Below are 21,861 nucleotides of genomic sequence, written 5' to 3'. Positions count from 1 at the left end.
TTAGGATGAGGAGCCATTGGAGAGCTTGTGGGTCCAGGTTAAGGGGGAACCAGAGGCACGGGATGTTAGAGGGGTTGGGGTCTGGTACAGGCCCATCCATGCGGGAGGATGGAGTGGACGAAGCCCCGTATAGCTGGATGGTAGTGGTTTTGCGTTTGCAAGCCCTGGGCCTCAGTGGGGTTTTGAACCGCAGCGATATCTTTTGGAGAGGCAACGTGGCAGGGCACAAGCCACGTGGGAGGTTTCTGGGATGTGTCACTGACAACTCCCTTGCGCAAGTGACTGAGGAGCCAGCAAGTACAGAGGCCGTGTGCTCACCAATAGGAGGAGCTGGCGGGGAATACGGTGCTCCAAGGCAGCCTTGGCTGCAGCGACCACGGGGTGTTGGAGTAGGAGATCCTCGGGACAGTGAGCCGGTCACCCAGTGAACTCCCTGGCCCGGACTTGAGAGAGCAGACTTTGGGCTCTTCAAGGATGTACTTGACAGAGTGCCAGATGATAGAGGCCTGGAGGACAGAGGGGCCCAAGAATGTGGCTGGATTTCAAGGATCCCCTTCCTCCAAGCTGAGGAGTGATGCATTTGAAGCAGGGGGAACTGGTGCGAAAACGCCAGGAGGCATCCACGGATGGCTAGGGAGCTGCTGGGCAAACTCTGAGCAAAAAGAGAAAGTTTCAGGAAGCGGGAAGGAGGACAGGTGGCCTGAAAGGAACACAGGGACAGGGTGCGGTAAGCTAGAGACAAGGTTAGGCTTGCCAAGGCCCCTTTAGAATTGAGTCTGGCCAGGGCTGTCAAGGGTGGGAGGGCAGGCTTCGCTAGATCTCTTGCAAGCAAAAGAATGTTAGCGATAATGTGCGTAAGGAAAAGGGAGACGTGGCTGTCCTGGGCAAAGAGAACGCTGAGGTTCTCAGCAACGTCTGTGCGTCCCTCTTCAGTGCGAGTGCTCCAGCCACGCTGCCCAAGTTGCAGAAGGCAAATGCAGGGAGCCCCGTGTGAAGAGTGAAGAGCCCAAGGCCACTGTAGGAGAGGATGAGGTTTGAGACCATCTTAGGAACCCGAACATGTGCAAGTCTGTGGGACATGAAGAGATTCATTAGCGGGTCCTTAGGGAACTGTCAGATGGAGTTGCTAGGCCACCCTGGATCATATTGGAAAAATGGTGTCTTGTCCCTGATACCTGTGGAGGAGGGGAAGTATAGCCCTTGTTTTTAAAAAGGGGAGAGCAGAAGAGCACGGGAATACAAAGGAGTCAGTCTGACCTCCGTGCTAGGCAAGACGCTGGCACTGCTTCTGCTGGAACCTCAGCTGAGGCGTCTGGAAAGCAAAGAGGTGATAGGTAACAGGCAGCGTGGCTTTCCAAAGGGGAAAGTTGCCATTCCTGGCAATTTTGGTAACCATCTGTGGGTAGGGCTACAGCATTGGTGGATAGGGGCAGAGCGCGTGACCTCGTCTGCTGGGACTTGTGCAAAGTGTTTGACGCCGTCCCGCACGCACAACGTCCTTCTCTCTAAGTCAGAGAGCCATGGATTGGATGGATGGATGGATGGATGGATGGATGGATGGATGGATGGATGGATGGGATGGATGGAGGACTCTGTGGATAAAGCAGATGAGCTGCAGTGGTGCTTTCCAGCCTTATCCTGTCTTTATTTTTGTGATGTTGGGCAAATGCTGGGAATGTTTTTCCAAAGGGGTTGCTGCACAAACCTGCTTGGGCAGGTGGCAGTGAGAAGAGCGGGTAGGGGCTGTGCAGAGCCCTTTCTGGAGCAGGGCTGGGAGTAGAGGAGTAGCTGCTGAGTAGAGGTGGCTTTCCGCCAGCCCAAAGGCTGAGTTTGCAGAGTTAGTGAGACGAGAGGCAGTGGCAAGTGTTTTGTCAGGGGTCTTTATTTTCGGTGGCATAAATAAGTGAATAAATAAGTGAATAAATAAATAAATAAATAAATAAATGAATAAATAAGTAGAGAAAGTCCTTTGTCCAAATCGATGGGAGAGGCTGTATGAATGGAGGCGCAGTGGTCGCAGGCTGCGGGTGCCGTGCGGTGGTTGCAGCCGTGTCTGTTGTCCCAGGAGAGGGGAGGCGTGAGGCACGGGGTGGGTTTGGGGCGTTGGTGCGGGAGCGTGGCGGGAGGCACGTGGACGTGGGTCGGTGTGTGGGGGTGGGTGTTTGCGCTAGCGGCGCATGGTGCGGGTGAGGTTGTGGAGGTGCTGTAAAGAGGTGCGAGCTTCGAGGCGGACGTGTTCCCAGGCGCAGGCGCTGTGGTTGTGGGCGTGGAGGAAGAGTTGGATGTCCCTGAAGTACTTGTTGATGGTGAGCAGCGGGTTGCGTGGTCCTTTGAAGAGCGTGGCGTTGTCGGGGAGGCATTGCTCGAGGTGGTGGATGTAGTGCTGGAGTTTGTTGAGGAGGTCGTTGCGAGCCTGGCTGTGCCAGTGCTGGCGGGTGCTGTTGGTGCCGAGGGTGTGGAAGAGGTTCTGGAGGATGCGTAGGGCGGTGGCGGCGGCTTGGTGCGGGCGGAGGTTGTTGTGGAGGAGGGTGTCGGGGAAGAAGGGCGGCTCTTGGAGGTGGCAGGGCTGTGCGTGGCCGGGAGCCACGTCCTGGAGGAGGCGGAGTGCGTCGCCGGGGAAGGTGTCGTCGTGTGTCCAGAGCTGTTGGCAGGCGAGGGTGGTGGCGAGAGCCGTGAGGAGGAGCAGGAGTGCCGGGGCGGCGTGCGGCAGGCGTGGCTGTGGGGCGTTGGGCGCAGCCATGGTGGGTCTGTGGGTGCTGTGGGGTGGTGCTGGGCAGGAGGCTGGTGAGGCTCGGCGCTGGTGCTGGTGGTGGCTGTGCTTGGGGTGGTGCCGGGTGTGCGGCTTTGTATCGCGGCAGCTTTCCCTTCATCGCTTTCTGATTGCTGGGAGTTCCCGCCCGTGGTTTCCAGTCTGGGCTGGTGGCTGTGGTGGTCTCGGGGCAGTGGTTTGTTGGGGTGTCCGTGGTTGGGGATTGTGGTGGCAGTGGGGTGGCAGTAGTGGGTGAGTGGGGTTATGAAAGCGCTGGGTCGGAGGCGTCGGGGTCAGCTGTGTCGGGGAGGGTTGTTGGGTGTTCTTGGTCAGCTGCAGGGCCAGCTGCAAGGCCTGTGCTGTGCAGCTGAAGTTTCTCTTTGTGCCCAAGCATCTTTTCCACCTGCAGTGCCCTGGTGGTGGCCGTGGTCACTTTTCCTTTCACTTTGTGGCTTGCCTTTATTTTCCTCTTAGGCAGCGTTTCCCTTTCGTGCTTGCAAGGGATGAGCAGTGACGTCAGTGGGCCGGGCCTGGGGATGCCCCTCTTGCAGCAGGGGCCCGGGGGTAGTGGCAGTGTACAAGGGCGTGTGTGTGTGGGTGTGAGCGCTGGAGGCCTGGAGGTGTTCTTGCGTGGAGGTGGCCTCGCTGCAGTCTTGGAAGCTGAGGAGGCAGGGCAACAAGACATTAAAAAATAGGCTTGAGTGAAGAAGGATTAGGAAGAAAGGAGGAGCTTTGCTGCTGCTGTGTTGCTTGCTCTGTGTCTGTTGTCCCATGTGTTTGGCCCCAGAGTGAGGGCATGGTTGTGTTTTCCCTGCTTCGGTGGAGGAGGCAGGCAGAGAACAAAATGAGACTGTCCCCCGTGCGGCAAAATGCGTTGTGTTTTGGGATTGCCAGAGCCCTGCCCTGGAGCGGTGGTGTCCTGTTCCGGGCTCTTTAGTCCATGGGAGGTGTGGAGATCTTGGAGGGGCAGGCCAGCCCTGTAGACGCAGAGGGGACGGGAGCGCATCGCTTGTGAGAAAGGCTGAGGGAGCTGGGCCCGGCCCGTTTGAGTGAAGTAGAGAAGACTTGGCAGTAGTTTCAGATGCCTTTGCACAAACACACGTAATATGGGGAAGAAGGAAGAGGAGTTGAGGGCATAGGCATGCCTGGGCGGGCATGATCTCCCTGGCCTCATGGAGACATTGTGGGATTGCTCCTATGAGTGGGGCATTGGATTGGAAGGTTTTAGACAGTTGGGAAAAGAGGGTGTGGAGGTGAGGCGGGGTTTAGCTGTGCGTGTTTCAGTGAGCAAGTGGAAAGTATGGAAATGTTCCTGGGTTAGGATGAGGAGCCATTGGAGAGCTTGTGGGTCCAGGTTAAGGGGGAACCAGAGGCACGGGATGTTAGAGGGGTTGGGGTCTGGTACAGGCCCATCCATGCGGGAGGATGGAGTGGACGAAGCCCCGTATAGCTGGATGGTAGTGGTTTTGCGTTTGCAAGCCCTGGGCCTCAGTGGGGTTTTGAACCGCAGCGATATCTTTTGGAGAGGCAACGTGGCAGGGCACAAGCCACGTGGGAGGTTTCTGGGATGTGTCACTGACAACTCCCTTGCGCAAGTGACTGAGGAGCCAGCAAGTACAGAGGCCGTGTGCTCACCAATAGGAGGAGCTGGCGGGGAATACGGTGCTCCAAGGCAGCCTTGGCTGCAGCGACCACGGGGTGTTGGAGTAGGAGATCCTCGGGACAGTGAGCCGGTCACCCAGTGAACTCCCTGGCCCGGACTTGAGAGAGCAGACTTTGGGCTCTTCAAGGATGTACTTGACAGAGTGCCAGATGATAGAGGCCTGGAGGACAGAGGGGCCCAAGAATGTGGCTGGATTTCAAGGATCCCCTTCCTCCAAGCTGAGGAGTGATGCATTTGAAGCAGGGGGAACTGGTGCGAAAACGCCAGGAGGCATCCACGGATGGCTAGGGAGCTGCTGGGCAAACTCTGAGCAAAAAGAGAAAGTTTCAGGAAGCGGGAAGGAGGACAGGTGGCCTGAAAGGAACACAGGGACAGGGTGCGGTAAGCTAGAGACAAGGTTAGGCTTGCCAAGGCCCCTTTAGAATTGAGTCTGGCCAGGGCTGTCAAGGGTGGGAGGGCAGGCTTCGCTAGATCTCTTGCAAGCAAAAGAATGTTAGCGATAATGTGCGTAAGGAAAGGGGAGACGTGGCTGTCCTGGGCAAAGAGAACGCTGAGGTTCTCAGCAACGTCTGTGCGTCCCTCTTCAGTGCGAGTGCTCCAGCCACGCTGCCCAAGTTGCAGAAGGCAAATGCAGGGAGCCCCGTGTGAAGAGTGAAGAGCCCAAGGCCACTGTAGGAGAGGATGAGGTTTGAGACCATCTTAGGAACCCGAACATGTGCAAGTCTGTGGGACATGAAGAGATTCATTAGCGGGTCCTTAGGGAACTGTCAGATGGAGTTGCTAGGCCACCCTGGATCATATTGGAAAAATGGTGTCTTGTCCCTGATACCTGTGGAGGAGGGGAAGTATAGCCCTTGTTTTTAAAAAGGGGAGAGCAGAAGAGCACGGGAATACAAAGGAGTCAGTCTGACCTCCGTGCCAGGCAAGACGCTGGCACTGCTTCTGCTGGAACCTCAGCTGAGGCGTCTGGAAAGCAAAGAGGTGATAGGTAACAGGCAGCGTGGCTTTCCAAAGGGGAAAGTTGCCATTCCTGGCAATTTTGGTAACCATCTGTGGGTAGGGCTACAGCATTGGTGGATAGGGGCAGAGCGCGTGACCTCGTCTGCTGGGACTTGTGCAAAGTGTTTGACGCCGTCCCGCACGCACAACGTCCTTCTCTCTAAGTCAGAGAGCCATGGATTGGATGGATGGATGGATGGATGGATGGATGGATGGATGGATGGATGGATGGATGGGATGGATGGAGGACTCTGTGGATAAAGCAGATGAGCTGCAGTGGTGCTTTCCAGCCTTATCCTGTCTTTATTTTTGTGATGTTGGGCAAATGCTGGGAATGTTTTTCCAAAGGGGTTGCTGCACAAACCTGCTTGGGCAGGTGGCAGTGAGAAGAGCGGGTAGGGGCTGTGCGGAGCCCTTTCTGGAGCAGGGCTGGGAGTAGAGGAGGAGGTGCTGAGTAGAGGTGGCTTTCCGCCGGCCCAAAGGCTGAGTTTGCAGAGTTAGTGAGACGAGAGGCAGTGGCAAGTGTTTTGTCAGGGGTCTTTATTTTCGGTGGCATAAATAAGTGAATAAATAAGTGAATAAATAAATAAATAAATAAATAAATGAATAAATAAGTAGAGAAAGTCCTTTGTCCAAATCGATGGGAGAGGCTGTATGAATGGAGGCGCAGTGGTCGCAGGCTGCGGGTGCCGTGCGGTGGTTGCAGCCGTGTCTGTTGTCCCAGGAGAGGGGAGGCGTGAGGCACGGGGTGGGTTTGGGGCGTTGGTGCGGGAGCGTGGCGGGAGGCACGAGGACGTGGGTCGGTGTGTGGGGGTGGGTGTTTGCGCTAGCGGCGCATGGTGCGGGTGAGGTTGTGGAGGTGCTGTAAAGAGGTGCGAGCTTCGAGGCGGACGTGTTCCCAGGCGCAGGCGCTGTGGTTGTGGGCGTGGAGGAAGAGTTGGATGTCCCTGAAGTACTTGTTGATGGTGAGCAGAGGGTTGCGTGGTCCTTTGAAGAGCGTGGCGTTGTCGGGGAGGCATTGCTCGAGGTGGTGGATGTAGTGCTGGAGTTTGTTGAGGAGGTCGTTGCGAGCCTGGCTGTGCCAGTGCTGGCGGGTGCTGTTGGTGCCGAGGGTGTGGAAGAGGTTCTGGAGGATGCGTAGGGCGGTGGCGGCGGCTTGGTGCGGGCGGAGGTTGTTGTGGAGGAGGGTGTCGGGGAAGAAGGGCGGCTCTTGGAGGTGGCAGGGCTGTGCGTGGCCGGGAGCCACGTCCTGGAGGAGGCGGAGTGCGTCGCCGGGGAAGGTGTCGTCGTGTGTCCAGAGCTGTTGGCAGGCGAGGGTGGTGGCGAGAGCCGTGAGGAGGAGCAGGAGTGCCGGGGCGGCGTGCGGCAGGCGTGGCTGTGGGGCGTTGGGCGCAGCCATGGTGGGTCTGTGGGTGCTGTGGGGTGGTGCTGGGCAGGAGGCTGGTGAGGCTCGGCGCTGGTGCTGGTGGTGGCTGTGCTTGGGGTGCTGCCGGGTGTGCGGCTTTGTATCGCGGCAGCTTTCCCTTCATCGCTTTCTGATTGCTGGGAGTTCCCGCCCGTGGTTTCCAGTCTGGGCTGGTGGCTGTGGTGGTCTCGGGGCAGTGGTTTGTTGGGGTGTCCGTGGTTGGGGATTGTGGTGGCAGTGGGGTGGCAGTAGTGGGTGAGTGGGGTTATGAAAGCGCTGGGTCGGAGGCGTCGGGGTCAGCTGTGTCGGGGAGGGTTGTTGGGTGTTCTTGGTCAGCTGCAGGGCCAGCTGCAAGGCCTGTGCTGTGCAGCTGAAGTTTCTCTTTGTGCCCAAGCATCTTTTCCACCTGCAGTGCCCTGGTGGTGGCCGTGGTCACTTTTCCTTTCACTTTGTGGCTTGCCTTTATTTTCCTCTTAGGCAGCGTTTCCCTTTCGTGCTTGCAAGGGATGAGCAGTGACGTCAGTGGGCCGGGCCTGGGGATGCCCCTCTTGCAGCAGGGGCCCGGGGGTAGTGGCAGTGTACAAGGGCGTGTGTGTGTGGGTGTGAGCGCTGGAGGCCTGGAGGTGTTCTTGCGTGGAGGTGGCCTCGCTGCAGTCTTGGAAGCTGAGGAGGCAGGGCAACAAGACATTAAAAAATAGGCTTGAGTGAAGAAGGATTAGGAAGAAAGGAGGAGCTTTGCTGCTGCTGTGTTGCTTGCTCTGTGTCTGTTGTCCCATGTGTTTGGCCCCAGAGTGAGGGCATGGTTGTGTTTTCCCTGCTTCGGTGGAGGAGGCAGGCAGAGAACAAAATGAGACTGTCCCCCGTGCGGCAAAATGCGTTGTGTTTTGGGATTGCCAGAGCCCTGCCCTGGAGCGGTGGTGTCCTGTTCCGGGCTCTTTAGTCCATGGGAGGTGTGGAGATCTTGGAGGGGCAGGCCAGCCCTGTAGACGCAGAGGGGACGGGAGCGCATCGCTTGTGAGAAAGGCTGAGGGAGCTGGGCCCGGCCCGTTTGAGTGAAGTAGAGAAGACTTGGCAGTAGTTTCAGATGCCTTTGCACAAACACACGTAATATGGGGAAGAAGGAAGAGGAGTTGAGGGCATAGGCATGCCTGGGCGGGCATGATCTCCCTGGCCTCATGGAGACATTGTGGGATTGCTCCTATGAGTGGGGCATTGGATTGGAAGGTTTTAGACAGTTGGGAAAAGAGGGTGTGGAGGTGAGGCGGGGTTTAGCTGTGCGTGTTTCAGTGAGCAAGTGGAAAGTATGGAAATGTTCCTGGGTTAGGATGAGGAGCCATTGGAGAGCTTGTGGGTCCAGGTTAAGGGGGAACCAGAGGCACGGGATGTTAGAGGGGTTGGGGTCTGGTACAGGCCCATCCATGCGGGAGGATGGAGTGGACGAAGCCCCGTATAGCTGGATGGTAGTGGTTTTGCGTTTGCAAGCCCTGGGCCTCAGTGGGGTTTTGAACCGCAGCGATATCTTTTGGAGAGGCAACGTGGCAGGGCACAAGCCACGTGGGAGGTTTCTGGGATGTGTCACTGACAACTCCCTTGCGCAAGTGACTGAGGAGCCAGCAAGTACAGAGGCCGTGTGCTCACCAATAGGAGGAGCTGGCGGGGAATACGGTGCTCCAAGGCAGCCTTGGCTGCAGCGACCACGGGGTGTTGGAGTAGGAGATCCTCGGGACAGTGAGCCGGTCACCCAGTGAACTCCCTGGCCCGGACTTGAGAGAGCAGACTTTGGGCTCTTCAAGGATGTACTTGACAGAGTGCCAGATGATAGAGGCCTGGAGGACAGAGGGGCCCAAGAATGTGGCTGGATTTCAAGGATCCCCTTCCTCCAAGCTGAGGAGTGATGCATTTGAAGCAGGGGGAACTGGTGCGAAAACGCCAGGAGGCATCCACGGATGGCTAGGGAGCTGCTGGGCAAACTCTGAGCAAAAAGAGAAAGTTTCAGGAAGCGGGAAGGAGGACAGGTGGCCTGAAAGGAACACAGGGACAGGGTGCGGTAAGCTAGAGACAAGGTTAGGCTTGCCAAGGCCCCTTTAGAATTGAGTCTGGCCAGGGCTGTCAAGGGTGGGAGGGCAGGCTTCGCTAGATCTCTTGCAAGCAAAAGAATGTTAGCGATAATGTGCGTAAGGAAAAGGGAGACGTGGCTGTCCTGGGCAAAGAGAACGCTGAGGTTCTCAGCAACGTCTGTGCGTCCCTCTTCAGTGCGAGTGCTCCAGCCACGCTGCCCAAGTTGCAGAAGGCAAATGCAGGGAGCCCCGTGTGAAGAGTGAAGAGCCCAAGGCCACTGTAGGAGAGGATGAGGTTTGAGACCATCTTAGGAACCCGAACATGTGCAAGTCTGTGGGACATGAAGAGATTCATTAGCGGGTCCTTAGGGAACTGTCAGATGGAGTTGCTAGGCCACCCTGGATCATATTGGAAAAATGGTGTCTTGTCCCTGATACCTGTGGAGGAGGGGAAGTATAGCCCTTGTTTTTAAAAAGGGGAGAGCAGAAGAGCACGGGAATACAAAGGAGTCAGTCTGACCTCCGTGCTAGGCAAGACGCTGGCACTGCTTCTGCTGGAACCTCAGCTGAGGCGTCTGGAAAGCAAAGAGGTGATAGGTAACAGGCAGCGTGGCTTTCCAAAGGGGAAAGTTGCCATTCCTGGCAATTTTGGTAACCATCTGTGGGTAGGGCTACAGCATTGGTGGATAGGGGCAGAGCGCGTGACCTCGTCTGCTGGGACTTGTGCAAAGTGTTTGACGCCGTCCCGCACGCACAACGTCCTTCTCTCTAAGTCAGAGAGCCATGGATTGGATGGATGGATGGATGGATGGATGGATGGATGGATGGATGGATGGGATGGATGGAGGACTCTGTGGATAAAGCAGATGAGCTGCAGTGGTGCTTTCCAGCCTTATCCTGTCTTTATTTTTGTGATGTTGGGCAAATGCTGGGAATGTTTTTCCAAAGGGGTTGCTGCACAAACCTGCTTGGGCAGGTGGCAGTGAGAAGAGCGGGTAGGGGCTGTGCAGAGCCCTTTCTGGAGCAGGGCTGGGAGTAGAGGAGTAGCTGCTGAGTAGAGGTGGCTTTCCGCCAGCCCAAAGGCTGAGTTTGCAGAGTTAGTGAGACGAGAGGCAGTGGCAAGTGTTTTGTCAGGGGTCTTTATTTTCGGTGGCATAAATAAGTGAATAAATAAATAAATAAATAAATAAATGAATAAATAAGTAGAGAAAGTCCTTTGTCCAAATCGATGGGAGAGGCTGTATGAATGGAGGCGCAGTGGTCGCAGGCTGCGGGTGCCGTGCGGTGGTTGCAGCCGTGTCTGTTGTCCCAGGAGAGGGGAGGCGTGAGGCACGGGGTGGGTTTGGGGCGTTGGTGCGGGAGCGTGGCGGGAGGCACGTGGACGTGGGTCGGTGTGTGGGGGTGGGTGTTTGCGCTAGCGGCGCATGGTGCGGGTGAGGTTGTGGAGGTGCTGTAAAGAGGTGCGAGCTTCGAGGCGGACGTGTTCCCAGGCGCAGGCGCTGTGGTTGTGGGCGTGGAGGAAGAGTTGGATGTCCCTGAAGTACTTGTTGATGGTGAGCAGCGGGTTGCGTGGTCCTTTGAAGAGCGTGGCGTTGTCGGGGAGGCATTGCTCGAGGTGGTGGATGTAGTGCTGGAGTTTGTTGAGGAGGTCGTTGCGAGCCTGGCTGTGCCAGTGCTGGCGGGTGCTGTTGGTGCCGAGGGTGTGGAAGAGGTTCTGGAGGATGCGTAGGGCGGTGGCGGCGGCTTGGTGCGGGCGGAGGTTGTTGTGGAGGAGGGTGTCGGGGAAGAAGGGCGGCTCTTGGAGGTGGCAGGGCTGTGCGTGGCCGGGAGCCACGTCCTGGAGGAGGCGGAGTGCGTCGCCGGGGAAGGTGTCGTCGTGTGTCCAGAGCTGTTGGCAGGCGAGGGTGGTGGCGAGAGCCGTGAGGAGGAGCAGGAGTGCCGGGGCGGCGTGCGGCAGGCGTGGCTGTGGGGCGTTGGGCGCAGCCATGGTGGGTCTGTGGGTGCTGTGGGGTGGTGCTGGGCAGGAGGCTGGTGAGGCTCGGCGCTGGTGCTGGTGGTGGCTGTGCTTGGGGTGGTGCCGGGTGTGCGGCTTTGTATCGCGGCAGCTTTCCCTTCATCGCTTTCTGATTGCTGGGAGTTCCCGCCCGTGGTTTCCAGTCTGGGCTGGTGGCTGTGGTGGTCTCGGGGCAGTGGTTTGTTGGGGTGTCCGTGGTTGGGGATTGTGGTGGCAGTGGGGTGGCAGTAGTGGGTGAGTGGGGTTATGAAAGCGCTGGGTCGGAGGCGTCGGGGTCAGCTGTGTCGGGGAGGGTTGTTGGGTGTTCTTGGTCAGCTGCAGGGCCAGCTGCAAGGCCTGTGCTGTGCAGCTGAAGTTTCTCTTTGTGCCCAAGCATCTTTTCCACCTGCAGTGCCCTGGTGGTGGCCGTGGTCACTTTTCCTTTCACTTTGTGGCTTGCCTTTATTTTCCTCTTAGGCAGCGTTTCCCTTTCGTGCTTGCAAGGGATGAGCAGTGACGTCAGTGGGCCGGGCCTGGGGATGCCCCTCTTGCAGCAGGGGCCCGGGGGTAGTGGCAGTGTACAAGGGCGTGTGTGTGTGGGTGTGAGCGCTGGAGGCCTGGAGGTGTTCTTGCGTGGAGGTGGCCTCGCTGCAGTCTTGGAAGCTGAGGAGGCAGGGCAACAAGACATTAAAAAATAGGCTTGAGTGAAGAAGGATTAGGAAGAAAGGAGGAGCTTTGCTGCTGCTGTGTTGCTTGCTCTGTGTCTGTTGTCCCATGTGTTTGGCCCCAGAGTGAGGGCATGGTTGTGTTTTCCCTGCTTCGGTGGAGGAGGCAGGCAGAGAACAAAATGAGACTGTCCCCCGTGCGGCAAAATGCGTTGTGTTTTGGGATTGCCAGAGCCCTGCCCTGGAGCGGTGGTGTCCTGTTCCGGGCTCTTTAGTCCATGGGAGGTGTGGAGATCTTGGAGGGGCAGGCCAGCCCTGTAGACGCAGAGGGGACGGGAGCGCATCGCTTGTGAGAAAGGCTGAGGGAGCTGGGCCCGGCCCGTTTGAGTGAAGTAGAGAAGACTTGGCAGTAGTTTCAGATGCCTTTGCACAAACACACGTAATATGGGGAAGAAGGAAGAGGAGTTGAGGGCATAGGCATGCCTGGGCGGGCATGATCTCCCTGGCCTCATGGAGACATTGTGGGATTGCTCCTATGAGTGGGGCATTGGATTGGAAGGTTTTAGACAGTTGGGAAAAGAGGGTGTGGAGGTGAGGCGGGGTTTAGCTGTGCGTGTTTCAGTGAGCAAGTGGAAAGTATGGAAATGTTCCTGGGTTAGGATGAGGAGCCATTGGAGAGCTTGTGGGTCCAGGTTAAGGGGGAACCAGAGGCACGGGATGTTAGAGGGGTTGGGGTCTGGTACAGGCCCATCCATGCGGGAGGATGGAGTGGACGAAGCCCCGTATAGCCGGATGGTAGTGGTTTTGCGTTTGCAAGCCCTGGGCCTCAGTGGGGTTTTGAACCGCAGCGATATCTTTTGGAGAGGCAACGTGGCAGGGCACAAGCCACGTGGGAGGTTTCTGGGATGTGTCACTGACAACTCCCTTGCGCAAGTGACTGAGGAGCCAGCAAGGACAGAGGCCGTGTGCTCACCAATAGGAGGAGCTGGCGGGGAATACGGTGCTCCAAGGCAGCCTTGGCTGCAGCGACCACGGGGTGTTGGAGTAGGAGATCCTCGGGACAGTGAGCCGGTCACCCAGTGAACTCCCTGGCCCGGACTTGAGAGAGCAGACTTTGGGCTCTTCAAGGATGTACTTGACAGAGTGCCAGATGATAGAGGCCTGGAGGACAGAGGGGCCCAAGAATGTGGCTGGATTTCAAGGATCCCCTTCCTCCAAGCTGAGGAGTGATGCATTTGAAGCAGGGGGAACTGGTGCGAAAACGCCAGGAGGCATCCACGGATGGCTAGGGAGCTGCTGGGCAAACTCTGAGCAAAAAGAGAAAGTTTCAGGAAGCGGGAAGGAGGACAGGTGGCCTGAAAGGAACACAGGGACAGGGTGCGGTAAGCTAGAGACAAGGTTAGGCTTGCCAAGGCCCCTTTAGAATTGAGTCTGGCCAGGGCTGTCAAGGGTGGGAGGGCAGGCTTCGCTAGATCTCTTGCAAGCAAAAGAATGTTAGCGATAATGTGCGTAAGGAAAGGGGAGACGTGGCTGTCCTGGGCAAAGAGAACGCTGAGGTTCTCAGCAACGTCTGTGCGTCCCTCTTCAGTGCGAGTGCTCCAGCCACGCTGCCCAAGTTGCAGAAGGCAAATGCAGGGAGCCCCGTGTGAAGAGTGAAGAGCCCAAGGCCACTGTAGGAGAGGATGAGGTTTGAGACCATCTTAGGAACCCGAACATGTGCAAGTCTGTGGGACATGAAGAGATTCATTAGCGGGTCCTTAGGGAACTGTCAGATGGAGTTGCTAGGCCACCCTGGATCATATTGGAAAAATGGTGTCTTGTCCCTGATACCTGTGGAGGAGGGGAAGTATAGCCCTTGTTTTTAAAAAGGGGAGAGCAGAAGAGCACGGGAATACAAAGGAGTCAGTCTGACCTCCGTGCCAGGCAAGACGCTGGCACTGCTTCTGCTGGAACCTCAGCTGAGGCGTCTGGAAAGCAAAGAGGTGATAGGTAACAGGCAGCGTGGCTTTCCAAAGGGGAAAGTTGCCATTCCTGGCAATTTTGGTAACCATCTGTGGGTAGGGCTACAGCATTGGTGGATAGGGGCAGAGCGCGTGACCTCGTCTGCCGGGACTTGTGCAAAGTGTTTGACGCCGTCCCGCACGCACAACGTCCTTCTCTCTAAGTCAGAGAGCCATGGATTGGATGGATGGATGGATGGATGGATGGATGGATGGATGGATGGATGGATGGATGGATGGGATGGATGGAGGACTCTGTGGATAAAGCAGATGAGCTGCAGTGGTGCTTTCCAGCCTTATCCTGTCTTTATTTTTGTGATGTTGGGCAAATGCTGGGAATGTTTTTCCAAAGGGGTTGCTGCACAAACCTGCTTGGGCAGGTGGCAGTGAGAAGAGCGGGTAGGGGCTGTGCGGAGCCCTTTCTGGAGCAGGGCTGGGAGTAGAGGAGGAGGTGCTGAGTAGAGGTGGCTTTCCGCCGGCCCAAAGGCTGAGTTTGCAGAGTTAGTGAGACGAGAGGCAGTGGCAAGTGTTTTGTCAGGGGTCTTTATTTTCGGTGGCATAAATAAGTGAATAAATAAGTGAATAAATAAATAAATAAATAAATAAATGAATAAATAAGTAGAGAAAGTCCTTTGTCCAAATCGATGGGAGAGGCTGTATGAATGGAGGCGCAGTGGTCGCAGGCTGCGGGTGCCGTGCGGTGGTTGCAGCCGTGTCTGTTGTCCCAGGAGAGGGGAGGCGTGAGGCACGGGGTGGGTTTGGGGCGTTGGTGCGGGAGCGTGGCGGGAGGCACGAGGACGTGGGTCGGTGTGTGGGGGTGGGTGTTTGCGCTAGCGGCGCATGGTGCGGGTGAGGTTGTGGAGGTGCTGTAAAGAGGTGCGAGCTTCGAGGCGGACGTGTTCCCAGGCGCAGGCGCTGTGGTTGTGGGCGTGGAGGAAGAGTTGGATGTCCCTGAAGTACTTGTTGATGGTGAGCAGAGGGTTGCGTGGTCCTTTGAAGAGCGTGGCGTTGTCGGGGAGGCATTGCTCGAGGTGGTGGATGTAGTGCTGGAGTTTGTTGAGGAGGTCGTTGCGAGCCTGGCTGTGCCAGTGCTGGCGGGTGCTGTTGGTGCCGAGGGTGTGGAAGAGGTTCTGGAGGATGCGTAGGGCGGTGGCGGCGGCTTGGTGCGGGCGGAGGTTGTTGTGGAGGAGGGTGTCGGGGAAGAAGGGCGGCTCTTGGAGGTGGCAGGGCTGTGCGTGGCCGGGAGCCACGTCCTGGAGGAGGCGGAGTGCGTCGCCGGGGAAGGTGTCGTCGTGTGTCCAGAGCTGTTGGCAGGCGAGGGTGGTGGCGAGAGCCGTGAGGAGGAGCAGGAGTGCCGGGGCGGCGTGCGGCAGGCGTGGCTGTGGGGCGTTGGGCGCAGCCATGGTGGGTCTGTGGGTGCTGTGGGGTGGTGCTGGGCAGGAGGCTGGTGAGGCTCGGCGCTGGTGCTGGTGGTGGCTGTGCTTGGGGTGGTGCCGGGTGTGCGGCTTTGTATCGCGGCAGCTTTCCCTTCATCGCTTTCTGATTGCTGGGAGTTCCCGCCCGTGGTTTCCAGTCTGGGCTGGTGGCTGTGGTGGTCTCGGGGCAGTGGTTTGTTGGGGTGTCCGTGGTTGGGGATTGTGGTGGCAGTGGGGTGGCAGTAGTGGGTGAGTGGGGTTATGAAAGCGCTGGGTCGGAGGCGTCGGGGTCAGCTGTGTCGGGGAGGGTTGTTGGGTGTTCTTGGTCAGCTGCAGGGCCAGCTGCAAGGCCTGTGCTGTGCAGCTGAAGTTTCTCTTTGTGCCCAAGCATCTTTTCCACCTGCAGTGCCCTGGTGGTGGCCGTGGTCACTTTTCCTTTCACTTTGTGGCTTGCCTTTATTTTCCTCTTAGGCAGCGTTTCCCTTTCGTGCTTGCAAGGGATGAGCAGTGACGTCAGTGGGCCGGGCCTGGGGATGCCCCTCTTGCAGCAGGGGCCCGGGGGTAGTGGCAGTGTACAAGGGCGTGTGTGTGTGGGTGTGAGCGCTGGAGGCCTGGAGGTGTTCTTGCGTGGAGGTGGCCTCGCTGCAGTCTTGGAAGCTGAGGAGGCAGGGCAACAAGACATTAAAAAATAGGCTTGAGTGAAGAAGGATTAGGAAGAAAGGAGGAGCTTTGCTGCTGCTGTGTTGCTTGCTCTGTGTCTGTTGTCCCATGTGTTTGGCCCCAGAGTGAGGGCATGGTTGTGTTTTCCCTGCTTCTGTGGAGGAGGCAGGCAGAGAACAAAATGAGACTGTCCCCCGTGCGGCAAAATGCGTTGTGTTTTGGGATTGCCAGAGCCCTGCCCTGGAGCGGTGGTGTCCTGTTCCGGGCTCTTTAGTCCATGGGAGGTGTGGAGATCTTGGAGGGGCAGGCCGGCCCTGTAGACGCAGAGGGGACGGGAGCGCATCGCTTGTGAGAAAGGCTGAGGGAGCTGGGCCCGGCCCGTTTGAGTGAAGTAGAGAAGACTTGGCAGTAGTTTCAGATGCCTTTGCACAAACACACGTAATATGGGGAAGAAGGAAGAGGAGTTGAGGGCACAGGCATGCCTGGGCAGGCATGATCTCCCTGGCCTCATGGAGACATTGTGGGATTGCTCCTATGAGTGGGGCATTGGATTGGAAGGTTTTAGACAGTTGGGAAAAGAGGGTGTGGAGGTGAGGCGGGGTTTAGCTGTGCGTGTTTCAGTGAGCAAGTGGAAAGTATGGAAATGTTCCTGGGTTAGGATGAGGAGCCATTGGAGAGCTTGTGGGTCCAGGTTAAGGGGGAACCAGAGGCACGGGATGTTAGAGGGGTTGGGGTCTGGTACAGGCCCATCCATGCGGGAGGATGGAGTGGACGAAGCCCCGTATAGCTGGATGGTAGTGGTTTTGCGTTTGCAAGCCCTGGGCCTCAGTGGGGTTTTGAACCGCAGCGATATCTTTTGGAGAGGCAACGTGGCAGGGCACAAGCCACGTGGGAGGTTTCTGGGATGTGTCACTGACAACTCCCTTGCGCAAGTGACTGAGGAGCCAGCAAGGACAGAGGCCGTGTGCTCACCAATAGGAGGAGCTGGCGGGGAATACGGTGCTCCAAGGCAGCCTTGGCTGCAGCGACCACGGGGTGTTGGAGTAGGAGATCCTCGGGACAGTGAGCCGGTCACCCAGTGAACTCCCTGGCCCGGACTTGAGAGAGCAGACTTTGGGCTCTTCAAGGATGTACTTGACAGAGTGCCAGATGATAGAGGCCTGGAGGACAGAGGGGCCCAAGAATGTGGCTGGATTTCAAGGATCCCCTTCCTCCAAGCTGAGGAGTGATGCATTTGAAGCAGGGGGAACTGGTGCGAAAACGCCAGGAGGCATCCACGGATGGCTAGGGAGCTGCTGGGCAAACTCTGAGCAAAAAGAGAAAGTTTCAGGAAGCGGGAAGGAGGACAGGTGGCCTGAAAGGAACACAGGGACAGGGTGCGGTAAGCTAGAGACAAGGTTAGGCTTGCCAAGGCCCCTTTAGAATTGAGTCTGGCCAGGGCTGTCAAGGGTGGGAGGGCAGGCTTCGCTAGATCTCTTGCAAGCAAAAGAATGTTAGCGATAATGTGCGTAAGGAAAGGGGAGACGTGGCTGTCCTGGGCAAAGAGAACGCTGAGGTTCTCAGCAACGTCTGTGCGTCCCTCTTCAGTGCGAGTGCTCCAGCCACGCTGCCCAAGTTGCAGAAGGCAAATGCAGGGAGCCCCGTGTGAAGAGTGAAGAGCCCAAGGCCACTGTAGGAGAGGATGAGGTTTGAGACCATCTTAGGAACCCGAACATGTGCAAGTCTGTGGGACATGAAGAGATTCATTAGCGGGTCCTTAGGGAACTGTCAGATGGAGTTGCTAGGCCACCCTGGATCATATTGGAAAAATGGTGTCTTGTCCCTGATACCTGTGGAGGAGGGGAAGTATAGCCCTTGTTTTTAAAAAGGGGAGAGCAGAAGAGCACGGGAATACAAAGGAGTCAGTCTGACCTCCGTGCCAGGCAAGACGCTGGCACTGCTTCTGCTGGAACCTCAGCTGAGGCGTCTGGAAAGCAAAGAGGTGATAGGTAACAGGCAGCGTGGCTTTCCAAAGGGGAAAGTTGCCATTCCTGGCAATTTTGGTAACCATCTGTGGGTAGGGCTACAGCATTGGTGGATAGGGGCAGAGCGCGTGACCTCGTCTGCCGGGACTTGTGCAAAGTGTTTGACGCCGTCCCGCACGCACAACGTCCTTCTCTCTAAGTCAGAGAGCCATGGATTGGATGGATGGATGGATGGATGGATGGATGGATGGATGGATGGATGGATGGATGGATGGATGGAGGACTCTGTGGATAAAGCAGATGAGCTGCAGTGGTGCTTTCCAGCCTTATCCTGTCTTTATTTTTGTGGTGTTGGGCAAATGCTGGGAATGTTTTTCCAAAGGGGTTGCTGCACAAACCTGCTTGGGCAGGTGGCAGTGAGAAGAGCGGGTAGGGGCTGTGCGGAGCCCTTTCTGGAGCAGGGCTGGGAGTAGAGGAGGAGGTGCTGAGTAGAGGTGGCTTTCCGCCGGCCCAAAGGCTGAGTTTGCAGAGTTAGTGAGACGAGAGGCAGTGGCAAGTGTTTTGTCAGGGGTCTTTATTTTCGGTGGCATAAATAAGTGAATAAATAAATAAATAAATAAATAAGTAGAGAAAGTCCTTTGTCCAAATCGATGGGAGAGGCTGTATGAATGGAGGCGCAGTGGTCGCAGGCTGCGGGTGCCGTGCGGTGGTTGCAGCCGTGTCTGTTGTCCCAGGAGAGGGGAGGCGTGAGGCACGGGGTGGGTTTGGGGCGTTGGTGCGGGAGCGTGGCGGGAGGCACGTGGACGTGGGTCGGTGTGTGGGGGTGGGTGTTTGCGCTAGCGGCGCATGGTGCGGGTGAGGTTGTGGAGGTGCTGTAAAGAGGTGCGAGCTTCGAGGCGGACGTGTTCCCAGGCGCAGGCGCTGTGGTTGTGGGCGTGGAGGAAGAGTTGGATGTCCCTGAAGTACTTGTTGATGGTGAGCAGCGGGTTGCGTGGTCCTTTGAAGAGCGTGGCGTTGTCGGGGAGGCATTGCTCGAGGTGGTGGATGTAGTGCTGGAGTTTGTTGAGGAGGTCGTTGCGAGCCTGGCTGTGCCAGTGCTGGCGGGTGCTGTTGGTGCCGAGGGTGTGGAAGAGGTTCTGGAGGATGCGTAGGGCGGTGGCGGCGGCTTGGTGCGGGCGGAGGTTGTTGTGGAGGAGGGTGTCGGGGAAGAAGGGCGGCTCTTGGAGGTGGCAGGGCTGTGCGTGGCCGGGAGCCACGTCCTGGAGGAGGCGGAGTGCGTCGCCGGGGAAGGTGTCGTCGTGTGTCCAGAGCTGTTGGCAGGCGAGGGTGGTGGCGAGAGCCGTGAGGAGGAGCAGGAGTGCCGGGGCGGCGTGCGGCAGGCGTGGCTGTGGGGCGTTGGGCGCAGCCATGGTGGGTCTGTGGGTGCTGTGGGGTGGTGCTGGGCAGGAGGCTGGTGAGGCTCGGCGCTGGTGCTGGTGGTGGCTGTGCTTGGGGTGGTGCCGGGTGTGCGGCTTTGTATCGCGGCAGCTTTCCCTTCATCGCTTTCTGATTGCTGGGAGTTCCCGCCCGTGGTTTCCAGTCTGGGCTGGTGGCTGTGGTGGTCTCGGGGCAGTGGTTTGTTGGGGTGTCCGTGGTTGGGGATTGTGGTGGCAGTGGGGTGGCAGTAGTGGGTGAGTGGGGTTATGAAAGCGCTGGGTCGGAGGCGTCGGGGTCAGCTGTGTCGGGGAGGGTTGTTGGGTGTTCTTGGTCAGCTGCAGGGCCAGCTGCAAGGCCTGTGCTGTGCAGCTGAAGTTTCTCTTTGTGCCCAAGCATCTTTTCCACCTGCAGTGCCCTGGTGGTGGCCGTGGTCACTTTTCCTTTCACTTTGTGGCTTGCCTTTATTTTCCTCTTAGGCAGCGTTTCCCTTTCGTGCTTGCAAGGGATGAGCAGTGACGTCAGTGGGCCGGGCCTGGGGATGCCCCTCTTGCAGCAGGGGCCCGGGGGTAGTGGCAGTGTACAAGGGCGTGTGTGTGTGGGTGTGAGCGCTGGAGGCCTGGAGGTGTTCTTGCGTGGAGGTGGCCTCGCTGCAGTCTTGGAAGCTGAGGAGGCAGGGCAACAAGACATTAAAAAATAGGCTTGAGTGAAGAAGGATTAGGAAGAAAGGAGGAGCTTTGCTGCTGCTGTGTTGCTTGCTCTGTGTCTGTTGTCCCATGTGTTTGGCCCCAGAGTGAGGGCATGGTTGTGTTTTCCCTGCTTCGGTGGAGGAGGCAGGCAGAGAACAAAATGAGACTGTCCCCCGTGCGGCAAAATGCGTTGTGTTTTGGGATTGCCAGAGCCCTGCCCTGGAGCGGTGGTGTCCTGTTCCGGGCTCTTTAGTCCATGGGAGGTGTGGAGATCTTGGAGGGGCAGGCCGGCCCTGTAGACGCAGAGGGGACGGGAGCGCATCGCTTGTGAGAAAGGCTGAGGGAGCTGGGCCCGGCCCGTTTGAGTGAAGTAGAGAAGACTTGGCAGTAGTTTCAGATGCCTTTGCACAAACACACGTAATATGGGGAAGAAGGAAGAGGAGTTGAGGGCACAGGCATGCCTGGGCAGGCATGATCTCCCTGGCCTCATGGAGACATTGTGGGATTGCTCCTATGAGTGGGGCATTGGATTGGAAGGTTTTAGACAGTTGGGAAAAGAGGGTGTGGAGGTGAGGCGGGGTTTAGCTGTGCGTGTTTCAGTGAGCAAGTGGAAAGTATGGAAATGTTCCTGGGTTAGGATGAGGAGCCATTGGAGAGCTTGTGGGTCCAGGTTAAGGGGGAACCAGAGGCACGGGATGTTAGAGGGGTTGGGGTCTGGTACAGGCCCATCCATGCGGGAGGATGGAGTGGACGAAGCCCCGTATAGCTGGATGGTAGTGGTTTTGCGTTTGCAAGCCCTGGGCCTCAGTGGGGTTTTGAACCGCAGCGATATCTTTTGGAGAGGCAACGTGGCAGGGCACAAGCCACGTGGGAGGTTTCTGGGATGTGTCACTGACAACTCCCTTGCGCAAGTGACTGAGGAGCCAGCAAGGACAGAGGCCGTGTGCTCAACAATAGGAGGAGCTGGTGGGGAATACGGTGCTCCAAGGCAGCCTTGGCTGCAGCGACCACGGGGTGTTGGAGTAGGAGATCCTCGGGACAGTGAGCCGGTCACCCAGTGAACTCCCTGGCCCGGACTTGAGAGAGCAGACTTTGGGCTCTTCAAGGATGTACTTGACAGAGTGCCAGATGATAGAGGCCTGGAGGACAGAGGGGCCCAAGAATGTGGCTGGATTTCAAGGATCCCCTTCCTCCAAGCTGAGGAGTGATGCATTTGAAGCAGGGGGAACTGGTGCGAAAACGCCAGGAGGCATCCACGGATGGCTAGGGAGCTGCTGGGCAAACTCTGAGCAAAAAGAGAAAGTTTCAGGAAGCGGGAAGGAGGACAGGTGGCCTGAAAGGAACACAGGGACAGGGTGCGGTAAGCTAGAGACAAGGTTAGGCTTGCCAAGGCCCCTTTAGAATTGAGTCTGGCCAGGGCTGTCAAGGGTGGGAGGGCAGGCTTCGCTAGATCTCTTGCAAGCAAAAGAATGTTAGCGATAATGTGCGTAAGGAAAGGGGAGACGTGGCTGTCCTGGGCAAAGAGAACGCTGAGGTTCTCAGCAACGTCTGTGCGTCCCTCTTCAGTGCGAGTGCTCCAGCCACGCTGCCCAAGTTGCAGAAGGCAAATGCAGGGAGCCCCGTGTGAAGAGTGAAGAGCCCAAGGCCACTGTAGGAGAGGATGAGGTTTGAGACCATCTTAGGAACCCGAACATGTGCAAGTCTGTGGGACATGAAGAGATTCATTAGCGGGTCCTTAGGGAACTGTCAGATGGAGTTGCTAGGCCACCCTGGATCATATTGGAAAAATGGTGTCTTGTCCCTGATACCTGTGGAGGAGGGGAAGTATAGCCCTTGTTTTTAAAAAGGGGAGAGCAGAAGAGCACGGGAATACAAAGGAGTCAGTCTGACCTCCGTGCCAGGCAAGACGCTGGCACTGCTTCTGCTGGAACCTCAGCTGAGGCGTCTGGAAAGCAAAGAGGTGATAGGTAACAGGCAGCGTGGCTTTCCAAAGGGGAAAGTTGCCATTCCTGGCAATTTTGGTAACCATCTGTGGGTAGGGCTACAGCATTGGTGGATAGGGGCAGAGCGCGTGACCTCGTCTGCCGGGACTTGTGCAAAGTGTTTGACGCCGTCCCGCACGCACAACGTCCTTCTCTCTAAGTCAGAGAGCCATGGATTGGATGGATGGATGGATGGATGGATGGATG

At 57.3% G+C, this 21,861-nt stretch overlaps 6 protein-coding genes across 9 annotated transcripts in view; 1 reads left to right on the top strand and 5 right to left on the bottom strand.

Annotated features, from left to right (window-relative positions):
• UBAP2 (ubiquitin associated protein 2) overlaps positions 1-21,861 on the top strand; it is a 200,415-nt gene that overhangs the window by 153,558 nt on the left and 24,996 nt on the right. The window lies entirely within an intron of this gene.
• Positions 2,168-2,740, bottom strand: LOC138103461 (interferon-like). Its single transcript, XM_069001763.1, has one exon. It carries the CDS (start codon positions 2,738-2,740, stop codon positions 2,168-2,170), a length of 573 nt encoding a protein of 190 aa, XP_068857864.1.
• Positions 6,238-6,810, bottom strand: LOC138103462 (interferon-like). The gene has a single exon (XM_069001764.1). It carries the CDS (start codon positions 6,808-6,810, stop codon positions 6,238-6,240), a length of 573 nt encoding a protein of 190 aa, XP_068857865.1.
• Positions 10,288-10,860, bottom strand: LOC138103459 (interferon-like). The gene has a single exon (XM_069001762.1). The coding sequence runs from the start codon at positions 10,858-10,860 to the stop codon at positions 10,288-10,290; it is 573 nt and encodes a 190-aa protein (XP_068857863.1).
• On the bottom strand, positions 14,362-14,934 carry LOC138103464 (interferon-like). The gene has a single exon (XM_069001767.1). The coding sequence runs from the start codon at positions 14,932-14,934 to the stop codon at positions 14,362-14,364; it is 573 nt and encodes a 190-aa protein (XP_068857868.1).
• LOC138103463 (interferon-like) lies at positions 18,407-18,979 on the bottom strand. The gene has a single exon (XM_069001765.1). It carries the CDS (start codon positions 18,977-18,979, stop codon positions 18,407-18,409), a length of 573 nt encoding a protein of 190 aa, XP_068857866.1.

This window comes from Aphelocoma coerulescens (genome assembly GCF_041296385.1).
Source record: "Aphelocoma coerulescens isolate FSJ_1873_10779 chromosome Z unlocalized genomic scaffold, UR_Acoe_1.0 ChrZ, whole genome shotgun sequence".
Taxonomy (NCBI): domain Eukaryota; kingdom Metazoa; phylum Chordata; class Aves; order Passeriformes; family Corvidae; genus Aphelocoma; species Aphelocoma coerulescens.
The sequence above is the reverse complement of the archived record's forward strand: the minus strand, read 5'-3'. Positions and strand labels throughout refer to the sequence as shown.

Coding starts and splice junctions, on each gene's coding strand:
- LOC138103461 (XM_069001763.1), bottom strand. CDS start 2,740: ATGGCTGCGCCCAACGCCCCACAGCCACGCCTGCCGCACGCCGCCCCG.
- LOC138103462 (XM_069001764.1), bottom strand. CDS start 6,810: ATGGCTGCGCCCAACGCCCCACAGCCACGCCTGCCGCACGCCGCCCCG.
- LOC138103459 (XM_069001762.1), bottom strand. CDS start 10,860: ATGGCTGCGCCCAACGCCCCACAGCCACGCCTGCCGCACGCCGCCCCG.
- LOC138103464 (XM_069001767.1), bottom strand. CDS start 14,934: ATGGCTGCGCCCAACGCCCCACAGCCACGCCTGCCGCACGCCGCCCCG.
- LOC138103463 (XM_069001765.1), bottom strand. CDS start 18,979: ATGGCTGCGCCCAACGCCCCACAGCCACGCCTGCCGCACGCCGCCCCG.